Genomic DNA, 17296 nt, shown 5'->3' on the forward strand with positions numbered 1-17296 from the left:
TTTTAGATAATGAAAACAAAACAAAATTTAAATATTTTTTTGAATAATTTATTTATTTAATTAAATAGATAATTTTTAAAAAAAATAATATGAAAGGTTTTTTGTAATAAAAATAACAAGATATAAAGCGAAATAAATTAAACTAACAGATAAATAAATATCATCAATTTAATTAGTATAAAATAATTTTAACTAATTTATTTATATAAGTAATTAACTAAGTAAGTAAGTAAGTTATAAAGTAAATATAATTTTTCTAATTTCTTTATCTTCTTTTTTGTAACTAAAAGTAATAAATATAGGACTAACTTTTAAATGTTAGATAAGGTAAAATTTTAGGTGACTCAAACCTATTTTAATAGTTATTTTATAATTTTAAAATAGAATTTAAAATTTATATTAAACTATAAGTAAGTAAGTATTTAAGTAAGATTTATTCTGATCTATTTGTCATTGTAACTAAAAATATTTATTTATATTTATTTATTAAGAAAGATTTAAAATAAAATATGAAAATTTATTACATCCATAACCTTTTTGAGAAGGAACAGAGTCATAGAATCTATATATATTTATATACAAAAAATTGTTTTATTTTAAATATAAAATTTATGTTAAAGTTTTTTATAAATAAATAATGAATGAATGAATAAATGTATACCTTCAGTAAGTCTCCTGTATGGGACAAGTTAAATAGCTTTCTTGATAACAAGATACTCTCTTTTAAGTTTATTGAGATAAATAGCTATCACAATAAAGAATATTAAAACGTAAACTAAACTTCCTAATGAAAGAATCAGGAGAAGAATATTGAGATAGTTATCTTTGATATTTACGTTTTGATTTTCAAACTAAACTACGATATAAGTCATTACGTTAGTTAAGAGTTATTGAACAATCATACCATCTTGGTACTCTTGGCTTTAAATGAACATATTAAAATTATTATCAATATTCATTTCATTTTGGATCTTTTGAATGATAGTTGAAACAGTTGGTTATAGCCCTTATGTGAGTATTCCTTGAAGAGCTGACTTACAGTAATCAATATAATTTTAGTCTAATATATTTTGTTCACATATATTTTATTAGCTTACTTTCACAATCATGTTTTAAAATTGGCTGGTACTTCCTTGCTATTGAAGTAATACAAATTACTAAGAAAAATACTGCTGACTTTATTACAATGATTGAGCTCTCAATTCAATCAGTTCATTAAGTTTTTCATCTGTTAAATACTCCATATTATTTTCTTTTAGCAGATTATTAATTAAAATTGAGTTATGACTACTTGATGCTGTAGTGAATTGCATCGAACCTTATATAAACTATTTATACTAATTAGCAGGAGTACCAAATATGGATTCGAACTGATTCAAGTAAATAAATATCTAATTTTTAAATAATAAAATTTGTCATCCAATCAAAATAATATTTTTAATCATATTTATTTAAAAATTTAATATTGCAAAAGTTAACTTACAAGTAATATTTATATTGTAAAATCGAATACATAGATAAAAGTTAAATAAATTTCCAAAGTATTTCATAAATAAATTTTGTATTAATAATTGAAAGTAAAAATAAAATTACTATCAAGAAAAACAAAACTGAAAGAAGACAAAGGAAGATGAGGATGATTATGAAAGACCAAAACTTGAGTTTATTATCAAATATTCTATCATATAAATAGTTCTATCTTTGTTTATTTTTCTTCTTTTTTGCTCTTTGCGATTATTCAAGCTCATTTTCCTCTCTAAGAGCAAAATTGGAGAAATCTATGTGAAGATACTCATCATCATCTGAAAAGAGCTTGGCTTGTATTCCCTTTAAGTGGAATATAATATCACTAGTCTCTTCTTGTTTTAAACGACTTACAATCATTAAAATTCTTTCAGATTTAAATTTTAAATTATTATAAGATGGAATAATGAATCCAAAGGATAGAATGATTAGAACAATAGCTAATACAATACTATAAGTATTAACTACAATAATACTTGATTAAAGGCTACTAAGATCATCGCTTATGCTCTGCATTGATACAAGAAGATATGACTATGTACTGTTTAGATTGTTCACAAGAAGATACTTTTCTTCCAGAAAAACAGTAATTTAATCTAATTTTATGTTTTTTAAAATTAAAAAAAAAAAAGGAAAAAAGAAAAATTACTTTAGAAATCGTTTCTGTTTAAGTTAAATAGCGAAGTGCCTACTTATTTTAAGTACTCTGTGAAATATAATTTAGTCACCAAATTTTATCTAAAAGACATCAAATAAGCATTTATCATCATGTTAAAAACAATTTTTTAATATTAATATTAAACTTATAAATCCAAGAAGTTAAATAAGTTATCAGAGTACTACTAATATCCACTTCGAGTTACTTCTTCCATAACATTCATATAGCTTTGAGAAGGAAGTGGACTCAGTTGATTCATATTTTTAAGAGAAGTTATATCTGATGTCATCATAGCTTAATTTATAGGAATAAGCATTTTTGACGAACTTTAAAAAATAAAAATGATAATTATTTTAAGTTTTAAAATATTTTAATTTAATTAATTTCTTTCATTACCTTCCCATCCTATTTAGTGCTATTTTTATTTTAAAAAATTTAAATTAGTTTATAAATTTATTTAGAAAAATTAAAAAATAATTAATCATTTTTCAATACTGTAATTAACTTTATTTTTAAAAATTCAAGGTTTTATTAATTTTTAAGAAAATTCATTTTTAAGAAATTTTAAAAAAATAAATTTTATTAAAAATTTATTTCATGAATATTTTAAAGATTTGTGTAAATATTAAAATCTAATAAAGAAATAAATTTGTTTAATAAATTTAAATGAATATTTGGAATAATAAATTAATACCTTAAGTATAACTGTTAAAGGAGTTAGAAATAGTAACTGATAGCACGACAACAACAGTTATGAATACAAAAAATTAAAATACAAAAACTCCATAAAGTATAACCAAGAAAGGAGGAGTAGACTTACTAGTTGTATTATCTATGATATGCTTTACAATGCTTGAAGATGAAGACTGCATAGAAGACTTAGAACCTTAATCAAATGGTAATTCGTTATTTCTTCCCATCTGTCTAATTAAATCATTTCCTATTTCTTTTTTACCATCATCAAATACAGATATTGATTCTTTTCCGTTATTTTTAGAATCATGACCTTGAGAACTATCGTCGTCTTTTTTATATTTATCCATTTCTGCCTTTTGTTATCCCTAACTGAGATGCAAACCTGTTTCTTAATTATCTTAATTAACTTAATTAGTTTATGAAAATTCACAATTTGTGGTATCTTCGACTTTGCTATACTTCATCGTTTTTGTTTTATTCAACTAAGCAACTATTTCTTTTTCATCTTCATATTACTATGTTGTCATCATCAAAGTATTATTAATTGCATTAGTATCTAGTATATTCTCTTCCAATTTTTTATTGTCTAAAATAGGCATATTTGAGTCATCTAAGTTGGCATAGTTTTGTAGTTTAGGTTGCAAGACAGTAGACTTAAAATTAGGATTCTTTTTGTCTAAATTATCGCAGCTATCAATCTATGCACTTTTCGATCCTTAAATCTCGTTATCTTGCTTTAAGTCAATATGTTAATCTGTATTCAACAGGTTTATATTATCATGCTAACTATGTTAACTGTTAATTTGTCCCACTAATTAATGTGCCATAGTTTCTTAATGTGTAATTTAATGGTTTAAGTTATCTAGCTTAGCTATTTTTATTTAAACATTTAATTCTAAAATTTATAACAAAAGCTATTTACTTTTATCGCTCTGTAAAACCCTTTAAGATTGTTTTGACCTTCCTCCAGTGCTGTTTGAAAACTCTGATTATAACAAGTCATCCCAGTTAACATATTATTGAATTTCCAAAACATAGATCAATACGTCATCTCCATTATCTTAAAATAACTCATGTCTTACATTTAAAGTAAGTTCATAGCTACATAGCTTTTGCTAAACTCTCGTGTTTAGAAAAGATGAAACATTATTTTTCCATTCAGAATTGCTTTTTGTTGTCTTTTTCATTTCACTTCTACTTGAATTTTCCTTCCCTCTTTCTGTAGTTTATTAAGAGCTGTAGTAATTTGAATGATGGAGAATAAAAGTCTGAATTAGTTTATTCATATCTTTTATTTATTAAAAATGAATTGAATCATTATGTTAAAAAGTAAAATTTTAAAGTTAAATAAATAAAAAACCTTTTGGCACGTCTAACTTGAATTTTAAGAATGAATATTCCTCTTTAAGGTTGAATTCTTGCATGAATTCAATGAATGAAGGAATAAGTGCAGATATGTTAAGCTTTTTGAAATATATGCTCTCAACATTTTCTCCTTAAATTAAATGTGCAAAACTCTCACTCATTCCTTCAATGTAGCCTTTTGAATTAAGTAAGACATACATATCATTTGAAGGGCAGTTAATAACTAATGAGCTGAAAGCAAAATCATCCTGCTTGATAAAATAAAAATTGATAAAAAGTTTAACTCTGAATATATAGCCCATTTTATCTTTTGCAAACATAGTCCTATAGTTTCTTACAGTTTTAGCTACACCTGTGTTAATAAGCCTCATTAAAAACTAATCATGCAACCTTCCTATACAATCAGGTATTAAGTCAGTCACACTTTCCTAAAATATAAAAATAACAATTAACAACTTTAAAATGATTTTAATTTAGCAAAGTTAGCATTAAAATTTACCTTTGTTTGGAATTCTCCTTTGTTGTATTTGAATATTTAGGGAATTTTTTCAGAGAATTTTAAAATCTTTCCATTTTCTTTGACGTTTTTAAAACTAGCAATAATGCTCCCAACATTACCTTACAAAATACTTAAGCTTGTGATAGTAGTTGTTTAATCAACTGACCTTTCTCTATTGATAATTTCTTCAACTGCAGCTTCTGTATCCCTACAATTGATTGGATCAAATAATATGTAAGCCTTTAGCAATGAACTGAACTTGAGAAAATAAATGTTTTGCTTATTTTAATTCATTTAATGTTTTAAAATCTTCTCAAAATATTCTACTAAAAATAAAAAGTTAATAATCTTTTAGCGCATCTCCTCCAAAGATTTAAAGCCCTTTATCATTTCATCCATAAATGTACATTTTTCAACAATCAAATTGCCTAATTTATATTTTTTTTAGATGATAATAATTCAAAAATTATTATTTTAGTAATAAATTAATAAATAAATACCTAAAATTTTTTTTAATCTATCTTTTTCTGTTTCTGATTACACCATTTTATCAAATTTAATGTTATTAATAGCATCTTATCTATCTTTTTGGCTAATAAAATAAAAAGTTTAATCTCCTTTACCATACAAATTGTTATTTGTTTACCTGTAAGAATAGAAATGTGCTTTGTCTTTTTCTTTAATCTTACTTTCTATTAAATTAGTTAAACTTCTTTCTACAGTTTAGAAAAAGCTGTCTTTTCTCTTCAGCATTTGGTTCATAACTTTATTCTAGTAGAGTGCTTTAATTTAATTCTTTTTAAACTTAATCAAAAAAAACCAATATCTCAAGCACACCTCCTATATTAATATGAAACAATAGATAAATAAATAATTGCTATTTGCTTTTACATTTAAATAAATTAATTACTTGAACAATAACTTCTTGACCTTTTTTAACTAGATGGCTGATTAAAACCTCAAATTAGTAATCGATGAAGAGCATAAACCACTTTTCAAATACAGCTTACTCATCACAAATTCTAGCAAAATCAACTCCCTTTATTTTAATGTCTTTTCCTAAATCAATAACCATTCCTCCAGAAATAGTTGGTCTTTCTTCGCCTTTATTTATTTATTTATTTATTTATTTATTTGAATTTTAATAAATTTTAAAGTAAAATCGTACCAGCTAACTCATTAAATTAGGTATCTTTGCAAGGACAAAGAGTATCTCTGCAATTATTCTTATGTAGTTAAAGCGAACCAAAGAGTATAAGCTTGCTGGAAAGTGTTGTACTGCTTTACTCAAATTGTTCACAAAGTTTCTCAAGATATAAGCAAGAAGCCTAAGGGAAATCTGTAAATTTATTTTAATAATATTTATTTATTTGTTATTTTATCTTTTAAAGAAAGCTGAATTAATAAAATTATTTTTATTTTTTACCTCCAAGCCTATTTGGATCAACTGTCATTGCAAATATAATCTTGTTATTCCAAAAAGTTTTGAGTATGCCATACAAAATAGAAATGATGAGTAAGAAAATAATGGGGAAGTTTGCATCTTTTATGCTAGTTGTGTATTCTCTAAAAAGAAGCATTGAGGCATATGTCTGATATACAATTACCATCCATCCATAAATATCAGATATATTTTTATCCATGAGGGGGAAATGATAGAAATATTCAATTAGTAAAAATATACCAATAATCTATCCAAATGAGTAGATTACAATCGTGTTGCCGAAATAAGTAAGGAGGACTAATCCAATTTCCAGTAAGGGTTCTATCTGCTTAAATTGACTGTACCTAGATTTTAGCTAATTTACACTACTTAATTCTGATGAATTGAAAAAAAATAAATTAAATCTTAAATTTTATATTTCAAAAATTATATAAAAAACCTGGATTATGATAAATTAGAACAACAATTATATTTAAAATTATTGTTGTCATCAGCAAGAAAATGGAACACACTATATTAAAGTAGAAAATCATGCCTTAGCTGCTTGGGTTTGTGACAGATAAGCTGCATCTTTATAGGTGGCTGCTACCATCACAAAATAAAACGCTAAAAATTAAATCTAACTTGGGTAAGCAGTAAATCCACTTTTAATGCTCATAGTAGAGCTATACAGCACCTATTTAGTTTGCTTGTGTTTTCAATATATCAACATCGTCTTAATTAATTTTTTGTTAAAAATTTTATGTTATATTCAAAATTTTTTTTTTATGTAGAGTTTCAAACAAAATAAATGCATTAAAAAAAATATAGTAAAAATAATAAAGTTAATTAAAATAAACAGAAATTTATTAATTAGCTGTTTTTTCAAACTGAGCTAGTATAAAGAAAGGATTTATTTTCCATATCTCGCTCTTAATTAAAATAGCGGCATATTCTAAAAAAGAATATTCTATTTTACATCAAATATTATAAATTTTATGATCTTATTTTTGGCTTCTATTTGTAGGCTTGAACAAAGTTCTACATTAATTAAAGATATATATTGCTAATGAGTCAGTACCTTTTATGTTGGCGAAACTCAAATTTATGTTAAACAATATTAAGACAACCTCATATAAGCATAAGCAGAACAATATTACAGCGACTAGTATCCCAGAATCAACAGATTTCAGTAGGTAAGTTATCCTTACTGACTAGCAAAGCTCGAATAAGTATTTTAAGTAATCATCAGTTACATTGACTTGGCTAGCAGTGATAATAAAGCCGGCAATCTAAGAAAAGTAAATTGAAACTAGTCCGACATAGTAAATTCTCTCTCTATTACGTTCGCTATCTTTTAGGAACATTAAAAGAAACAAATTTGAAAGTGCTTCATATAGAACATCTTTAGTTGTTCTCTTTTTCTCAAGCTCTCTTAAATTTTTCATTCAATCAATATCAATCGATCAATCAATCTATACATTTATGATTTTACATAAATTAGAGAGAAAAATATTTTTTAATGCGAAAAAATATTTCTAAAAAAGTAAGAAATTATGAAGTTTTTTTTATAAATTCATTCTTACTTGCAAAAATGAATTACCCAATAGAAATCAAACTTTTTTTGTTTTTAATTCGTCTTTTTTCAACGAAGCTTTTATTCCTACTCCTACTTCAATAATTAATTTTTTTAATAGAACTTTTTATTATTTATTATTTAGTTATCTTTTAACTATTTATTTTTCTTCTTTAGTAAATTAATCAGTACTTACTTATTTTCTGCATGAATTTCTATTTCCTCAAGTAAAACCTTAAAAAATACAATCAAATTTCAACAAAGTTCCCCATATTAAATTATATACTCTTAATTTTTTATCTAAAAATTCATCTAAATCTGATAGTTATATCATAATAACAAACAATACAATGAAAATTTATTTAAATCACAATATCATTTAAAATGCATAATTAATGCCTTTATAAATTAAATTTTATCAAAAGAACACTAATTCCTTTTATCATTATTTAAATTTGCCATTCTCATCTATTTTAAATAATTTATAATCAATAAATAGCTACAGTCTTCTTCATAATAATATTTTTATGCAAATATTTTTTAGTATTTTATAATTTAAAAATTAAATTAAATATTATAATTTGCTACTAAATATATTTACACTATTTTAATAAACTAGATTTTATATTAAGCATAAAATTAAATTCCCAAATGGAATTCATGCTTTTTAGTCATTTTTTATACCATAATAAAATTATTAACGGCTTTTTATTTTCAACATGTGTATTAATTATATAAAGTGTAAATTATCTATTAGAAAAATAAGAATTCTTCATTTTTAACTTAAAAATTAATTTATTCTTACAAATTTTATTTGATAAAAATACTTTAAAAAATATATTTTATTAAATTAAACATTTACAGTCGATTATGGAAAATAATATGCTCATTATGTGAAAGTATTTTTAATTAAAGGTAGGTGGTAAGAAATTCAAAATAAATATTTTTATATGATATGAAATTTTGATTATTTTATGCGAAAATATTTAAAAATAAAAAGATAATTCAAAATTTTGTGAGAATTACAGAAATCTAATTTAAAAAATTTATTAAATATTCAATAAATAAATAAATAAATAAATGGAATTTAAAAAAAGTAAAAAAATAAATTTAGATAAATATAAATATAAATATTAAATAAAATCTATCATAAATTACTTTTAAAATTTATTTAATTATTAATTTAATTAAATTGATATCTTATTTTTTTTAAATAAAAAGAAATATATTTTGTAATAAAAATATCAAGATATAAAGAAAGAGTAATTAATTAAACTAACAGATAAATAAATATCATCAATTTAATTAGTATAAAATAATTTTTAATTTATTTATTTATATAAGTAATAAACTAACTAAGTAAGCAAGTAATAAAGTAAATATAATTTTCTGATTTTCTTCTTCTTCTTCTTTTTTTTGTAACTAAATTAATAAATATAAGGCCAACTTTTAATTAAATGTTAGTTAGCTAAGGTAAAATTTTATTTAGGTGACTCAAACCTATTTTAATAGTTATTTTATAATTTTAAAATAGAATTTAAAATGTATATTAACTATAAGTAAGTAAGTAAGTTTTATTCTGAATCTATTTGTCATTGCAACTAAAAATATTATTTATATTTATTTATAAACAAAATTTTAAAATAAAATATGATTATGTATTACATCCATAACCTTTTTGAGAAGGAACAAAGTCATTGAATCTATATATATGATAAATTGTTTTATTTTAAATATTAAATTTAGGTTAAAGTTTTTAATAAAAATATTTAATGAGTGAATTAATGCATACCTTCGGTTAGTCTCCTGTATGGGACAAGTTAAATAGCTTTCTTAATAACAAGATACTCTCTCTTAAGTTTATTGAGATATATAGCTATCACTATAAAGAAAATTAAAACGTAAACTAAACTTCCTAATGTTAGAATCAGCAGAAGAATATTGAGATAGTCATTTTTGATATTTACGTTTTGATTTTCAAACTAGACTACGACGTAAGTCATTACGTTAGTTAAGAGTTATTGAACAATGATACCATCTTGATACTCTTGGCTTTAAATGAATTTATTAAAATTCTTATCAATATTCATCTCATTTTGGATCTTTTGAATTATAGTTGAAACAGTTGGTTGTAGCCCTTATGTGAGTATTCCTTGAAGAGCCGACTAACAGTATTCTATATACTTTTAGTCTAGAATATTTTGTTCACATATATTTTATTAGCTCACTTTCACAATCATGTTTTAAAAATTGCTGGTACTTCCATGCTACTGAAGTAATACAAATTACTAAGAAAAATACTGCTAACTTTACAACAGCGATTGAGCTCTCAATTCAATAAGCTCATTAAGTTTTTCATCTGTTAAATACTCTATATTATTTTCTTTTAGCAGACTATTAAGTAAAATTGAGTTATGACTACTTGATGCTGTAGTGAATTACATCGAGCCTTATATAAACTATTTATACTAATTAGCAGGAGTACCAAATATAGATTCAAACTGATTCAAGTAGATAAAAATCTATTTATTTTTTTTAAATTAAATTTACCCTTAAAATAATATTTAATATTTTTATTAATATTTATTTATTTATTTATTCATTCATTCATTCATTCATTCATTCATTCAGTATTGTAAAAATTTAAATAAAAAGTATATTTTTCTCTTTTTAAATTGGATAAATATATTGATAAAACAAACTTTAGATATAACTTAAATTTCCATAAAAGAAAATAAATAAATAAAATTGTAAAGAATTATTGAAGGAATAAATAAAATTACTATCAAGAAAAACAAAACGGAAAGAAGACAAAGGAAGATGAGGATGATTATGAAAGACCAAAACTTGAGTTTATTATCAAATATTCTATCATATAAATAGTTCTATCTTTGTTTATTTTTCTTTTTGTTTGCTCTTTGTGATTGTTCAAGCTCATTTTCCTCTCTAAGAGCAAAATTGGAGAAATCTATGTGAAGATACTCATCATCATCTGAAAAGAGCTTGGCTTATATTGCCTTTAAATGGAATATAATATCAGTTGTCTCTTCTTGTTTTAAACGACTTACAATCATTAAAATTCTTTCAGATTTAAATTTTAAATTATTATAAGATGGAATAATGAATCCAAAGGATAGAATGATTAGAACAATAGCTAATACTATACTATAAGTATTAACTACTATAATACTTGATTAAAGGGTACCAAGATCATCGCTAATGCTTTGCATTGATACAAGAAGATAAGACTATGTACAATTTAGATTGTTGACAAGAAGATATTTTTCTTCCATAAAAACCGTAATTTAGTCTAATTTTATTAATTTAAAATAAATAGAAGATAAAAAAAGTAAATACAAAAATTAATTACTTTATTAGTCATTTCTGTTTAAGTTAAATAGCGAAGTGCCTGCTGATTTTAAGTACTCTGTAAAATATGAGCGAGAAACCAATTTTTATCTAAAAGACATCAAAGAAACATCCATAATCATGTTAAAAACAATTTTTTAGTACTAATATTAAACTTATAAGTCTAAGAAATTAAATAAGTTATCAGAATACTACTAATATCCACTTCGAGTTACTTCTTCCATAACAGTCATATAATCAACAGAAGGAACAGGATTCAACTGATCCATATTTTTAAGAGAAGTTATATCTGAAGTAATCATAGCTTAGTTTATAGGAATAAGCATTTTTGATGAACTTTTTTTAAAAAAAATTGTATTCATTTTAAGTAAAAAGAATAATTAAGTTAATTAATTAATTAATTTCTTTCATTACCTTCCCATCCTATTTAATGCTAATTTTATAATAAAAAATTTAATTAATTTATAAATTTATTTTAAATTTTTTTAAAAATTAATCAATAATTATTCAATACTGTAATTAATTAAATTTATATAACATTAAACTTTTACTAATTAATTTTTAATAAAACCCTTTTTTTATTTTCGATTATAAATTTTATTAAAAATTAATTTATTGTAAATTTTGAAGTTGCAGTATAAAAAATAAAATAAAATAAATAAATTTATTTATTTGTTTGTTTGTTTGTTTGCTAACAGAAGAAAAATGAAAATTTGGAAAAATAAATAAATGAATGAGTGAGTGAATACCTTAAGTATAACTGTTAAAGGAGTTAGAAATAGTAACTGACAGCACTATAACTACAGTTATGAATACAAAAAATTAAAATATAAAAACTCCATAAAGTATAACCAAGAAAGGTGGAGTAGACTTGCTTGTGGTGTTATCAATGATATGTTTTACAATGCTTGAAGATGAAGATTGCATAGAAGACTTAGAACCCTAATCAAATGGTAGTTCGTTTTTTCTCCCCATCTGTTTAATTAGGTCATTTCCAATTTCTTTTTTAGCATCATCAAATACAGATATTGATTCTTTTCCGTTATTTTTAGAATCATGGCCTTGAGAACTATCATCTTCTTTTTTCTATTTTTCTGATTCTAACTTCTGCTATTCTTAACTGAGGTGCAATCCTGTTTCTTAATTATCCTAATCTTAACAAGCTTAATTAGTTTATGAAAAATCGTATTTAGTGGTATCTTCGACTTTGGTATACTTCATTGTTTTTGATTTATTCAACTAAGCAACTAATTCTTTTTCATCTTCGTATTATTATGTTGTCATCATCAAGGTATTATTAATTGCATTAGTATCTAGCATATTCTCCTCTAGTTTTTTATTGTCTAAAATAGGCATATTTGAGTCATCTAAGTTGGCATAGTTTTGTAGTTTAGGTTACAAGACAGTAGACTTAAAATTCGGATTCTGTTTGTCTAAATTATCGCAGCTATCAATCTATGCACTTTTCTATCCTTAAATCTCTTTATCTTGCTTTAAATCAATGTATTAATCCGTATTCAATAGGTTTATATTATCATTTTGACTATGTTGAGTATTAAGTTGTCCTATCAATTAATTTGCCATAGTTTCTTAATGAGTGATTTAATAGTTTAAGTTATCCTGCTTAGCTATTTTTTAATAAAAATTGAAAAACTTAAAATGAAAGCTATTTATTTATTTCTTTACTTTTATCGCTCTGTAAAACTTTTTAAGAATGTTTTGACCTTCCTCCAGTACTGTTTGAAAACTCTGATTATAATAAATCATCCCAGTTAACATATGATTGAATTTCTAAAATATAGATCAAAACGTCTTCTCCATTATCTTAAAATAATTCATGTCTTATATTTAAAGTAATTTCGTAGCTACATAGTTTTTGCTAAACTCTTGAATTTAGAAAGGATTAAACATTATTTTTCCATTCAGTGTTGTTTTTAATCGGCTTTTTGATTTCACTTCTACTTTAATTTTCTTTCCCCCTTTCTGAGGTTTATTAAGAGCTGTAGTAATTAGAATGATGGAGAATAAAAGTCTGAATCAGTTTATTCATATCTTTTATTAAAAGTCAAGTTAATATACAAATCCTTCTATTAAAAAGTAAAATTTAAGGTAAATAAATAAATAAATAAAAAACCTTTTGGCACATCTAACTTGAATTTTAGGAACGAGTATTCCTCTTTCATGTTGAATTCTTGCATGAACTCAATGAATTAAGGAATAAGTGCAGATATGTTAAGCTTTTTGAAATACATGCTTTCAACTTTCTCTCCTTAAATTAAATGCGCAAAACTCTCACTCATTCCTTCTATGTATCCTTTAGAATTGAGTAAGACATACATATCATTTGAAGGGCAGTTAATAACTAGTGAGCTGAAAGCAAAATCATCCTGCTTGATAAAATAGAAATTGATAAAAAGTTTAACTCTGAATATATAACCCATTTTATCTTTTGCAAACATCGTCCTATAGTTTCTTACTGTTTTAGCTACACCTGTGCTAATAAGCCTCATTAAAAACTAATCATGCAACCTTCCAATACAATCTGGTATTAAGTCAGTCACACTTTCCTATAGATGTAATATAAAAATAGTGATTAACAGCTTTAATTAATATTACTTTAATTTCGCAAAATTAACATTTATTTATTTACCTTAGTTATGAATTCTCCTTTGTTGTATTTGAATATTTAGGGAATTTTTTCAGAGAATTTTAAAATCTTTCCATTTTCTTTGACATTTTTAAAACTGGCAATAATGCTCCCAACATTACCTTACAGAATACTTAAGCTTGTGATAGTAGTTGTTTAATCAACTGACCTTTCTCTATTGATAATTTCTTCAACTGCAGCCTCTGTATCCCTACAATTGATTGGATCAAATAATATGTAAGCCTTTAGCAATGAACTGAACTTGAGAAAATATATGTTTTGCTTATTTAAGTTCATTTATTCTTTTAAAATCTATTCAAAATATTCTACTAAAAATAAAAAATTAATAATCTTTTGACGCATCTCCTCCAAAGATTTAAAGCCCTTTACCATTTCGTCCATAAATATACATTTTTCAACAATCAAATTGCCTAATTTATATAAATATTTTAATTATTTATTAATAATTATTCACAAATTTATTAATAAATAAAAACCTAATATTTTTTTTATTCTATCTTTTTCTGTTTCTGATTACACCATTTTATCAAATTTAATGTTATTCATAGCATCTTATCTATCTTTTTGGCTAATAAAATAAAAAGCTTAATCTCATTTATCAATTATTATTTGTTTACCTGTAAGAATAGAAATGTGCTTTGTCTTTTTCTTTAATCTTACTTTCTATTAAATTAGTTAAACTTCTTTCTACAGTTTAGAAAAAGCTGTCTTTTCTCTTCAGCATTTGGTTCATAACTTTATTCTAGTAGAGTGCTTTAATTTAATTCTTTTTAAATTTAATCAAAAAAAACCAATATCTCAAGCACACCTCCTGTTAATTTGAAATAATTAATTAATTACTTTTTAATTTTTCATTTAATAAAATTAATTAATTACTTGAACAATAACTTCTTGACCTTTTTTAACTAGGTGGCTGATCAAAACCTCAAATTAGTAATCGATGAAGAGCATGAACCACTTTTCAAATACAACTTACTCATCACAAATTCTAGCAAAATCAACTCCCTTTATTTTAATGTCTTTTCCTAAATCGATGATCATTCCTCCAGAGATAGTTGGTCTTTCTTCACCTGTATTTATTTATTTATTTTTTTAATTTAAAAAAATAAATTTTCAACTAGAATTATACCAGCTAACTCATTAAATTAAGTATCTTTGCAAGGACAAATAGTATCCCTGCAATTATTCTTGTGTAGTTAAAGCGAGCCAAAGAGGATAAGCTTGCTGGAAAGTGTTGTTAAGCATTACTCAAATTGTTCACAAAGTTTTTCAAGGTATAAGCAAGAAGCCTAAGGGAAATCTATTTATTTATTTATTAAAATGTTTTTTTGCTTATGCTATGTTTAAAACTAATTGAAATATTAAATAAATTATTTTATTTTACCGCCAAGTCTATTTGGATCAACTGTCATTGCAAAGATAATCTTGTTATTCCAAAAAGTTTTGAGTATACCATACAATATAGAAATAATGAGCAAGAAAATAATTGGGAAGTTTGCATCTTTTATGCTAGTTGTGTATTCTCTAAAAAGAAGCATTGAGGCATATGTCTGATAAACGATTACCATCCATCCATAAATATCAGATATATTTTTATCCATGAGTGGGAAATGATAGAAATATTCAACTAGTAAAAAAAGACCAAACATCTATCCAAATGAGTATATTATAATTGGGCTGCCTAAATAAGTAAGCAGAACTAATCCAATTTCGAGTAAGGGTTCTATCTGCTTAAATTAGCTGTACCTAGATTTTAGCTAATTTACACTGCTTAGTTCTTTGGAATTAAAAAAATAAATTAGTCTAAAAAAATAATTTCAAAAAGAGGGAAATATATATATAAATAAATAAATAAATAAATAAATCAATAAGTAACCTGGATTATGATAAATTAGAACGACAATTAAATTCAAAATTATTGTTGTCATCAATAAGATGATGGAGCACACTATATTGAAGTAGAAAATCATGCCTTAGTTGCTTGGATTTACCATAGATAAACTACATCTTTATGGGTGGCTGCTTCCATCACAAAATAAAACGCTAAAAATTAAATCTAACTTGGGTAAACAGTAGAGCCACTTTTAATGTTCATAATAAAGCTATACAGCACCAATTTAGTTTGCTTGTGTTTTCAATATATCAACATCATCTTAATTTAATTTTTTATTAAAAATTTTATGTTTTATTTAAAAATTTTTTTTGTTATTCAAACAAAATGCATTTAAAAAAAGTAAAATAATAAAGGTAAGTAAAACAAGCAGAAATTTATTAAATAGCTGTTTTATCAAACCGGGCTAGTATAAAGAAAGGCTTTATTTTACTTATATTACTTTTAATTTAAACAGTGACATATTCTAATAAAGAATATTCTATTTTATCTATAAGATTTTAAGTTTTATGCATTTATTTTTGACTTTTTTTCTATTTTTGGGCTTGAAAAAAGTTCTACAATAGCCAAAATAATAAATATTGTTAATCAATCAGTACCTTTTATGTTTGCGAAGCTTAAATTTAGGTTAAATAATATTAAGGTAACCTCATATATGCATAAACAGAACAATATTACTCCAACTAGGATCCCAGAATCAAGTGACCTAAGTAGATAAGTTATCCTTACTGACTAGCAAAGCTCGAACAAGTATTTCAAGTAATCATCAGTAACAGTAATTTGACTTGCAGTGATAATAAAACCAGCGATTTAGGAAAAGTAAATAGAAACTAGTCCAACATAGTAAACCCTCTCTCTATTTCGTTCACTATCTTTTAGGAACATTAAAAGAAACAAATTCGAAAGTGCTTCATAAAGGATATCTTTAGTTGATCTCTTTTTCTCAAGCTCTCTTAAATTTTTCATTCAATCAATCAATCTATACATTTATGATTTTACATAAATTAGAGAGAAAAATATTTTTTAATACGAAAAAATATTTCTAAAAAAGTAAGAAATTATGAAGTTTTTTTTTATAAATTCATTCTTACATACTAAAATGAATTATCCGATAGAAATCAAATTTTATTTTTTTTTCGTCTTTTCAACGAAGTTTTTATTCCTACTCCTACTTCAATAATTAACTTTTTAAAATAGAACTTTTATTATTAATTAATTTATTTATTATTTAGTGAGTCTTTATTTTTTCAATTTTCTTCTTTAGTCAATTAATCACTGCCTATTTTCTGCATAAATTAGTTTCTAATTCTTTTAATGCAAACATATCTCAACAAAGTTCGTTCACTGTATAAAGTAATAAATAAAAACTCTTAATTTTTCTTTAAATTCATTTAAATCAGATAGTTATTACATTGATAATAATCCAATCAAAATTTATTTAAATAGTATAACCATTTAAAATGCAATATAAAAGCCTTTTATAAATTTAATTTATCAAAGGAATACTCATTCCGTTTATCTTTATTTAACTTTACCACTCTCAGCTATTTTAAATAATTTGGGATCAATAATTAGATTAGCAACAGTATTCTTTCTTTCTTTCATTCTTCTTTCTTTCTCTCTCTCT

The 17296-nt window shown here is 23.8% G+C and overlaps 2 protein-coding genes across 2 annotated transcripts; both read right to left on the bottom strand. All coding sequences in view use genetic code 6, as the record gives it.

Annotated features, from left to right (window-relative positions):
* Window positions 1-450: 450 nt before the first annotated feature.
* On the bottom strand, window positions 451-7613 carry TTHERM_00560070 (transmembrane protein, putative; the record flags this gene model as incomplete). Its single annotated transcript, XM_001010161.2, has 17 exons — window positions 451-459; window positions 525-562; window positions 662-1391; window positions 1594-2120; window positions 2174-2508; window positions 2579-2597; window positions 2877-3749; window positions 3801-4166; window positions 4239-4671; window positions 4743-5170; window positions 5243-5334; window positions 5389-5582; window positions 5653-5846; window positions 5911-6081; window positions 6169-6561; window positions 6626-6901; window positions 7247-7613. The coding sequence occupies 17 exons, from the start codon at window positions 7611-7613 to the stop codon at window positions 451-453; spliced, it is 5445 nt and encodes a 1814-aa protein (XP_001010161.2).
* Window positions 7614-9235: 1622 nt separating this feature from the next.
* TTHERM_000560099 (transmembrane protein, putative) lies at window positions 9236-16635 on the bottom strand (the record flags this gene model as incomplete). Its single annotated transcript, XM_012796130.1, has 17 exons — window positions 9236-9241; window positions 9407-9444; window positions 9534-10263; window positions 10525-11051; window positions 11112-11446; window positions 11525-11543; window positions 11860-12738; window positions 12797-13162; window positions 13245-13677; window positions 13761-14188; window positions 14255-14346; window positions 14396-14589; window positions 14655-14848; window positions 14908-15078; window positions 15163-15555; window positions 15655-15930; window positions 16269-16635. 17 exons carry the CDS (start codon window positions 16633-16635, stop codon window positions 9236-9238), a joined length of 5448 nt encoding a protein of 1815 aa, XP_012651584.1.
* Between the last annotated feature and the right edge of the window lie 661 nt (window positions 16636-17296).

Source organism: Tetrahymena thermophila (genome assembly GCF_000189635.1).
Source record: "Tetrahymena thermophila SB210 genomic scaffold scf_8254763, whole genome shotgun sequence".
Classification (NCBI taxonomy): domain Eukaryota; phylum Ciliophora; class Oligohymenophorea; order Hymenostomatida; family Tetrahymenidae; genus Tetrahymena; species Tetrahymena thermophila.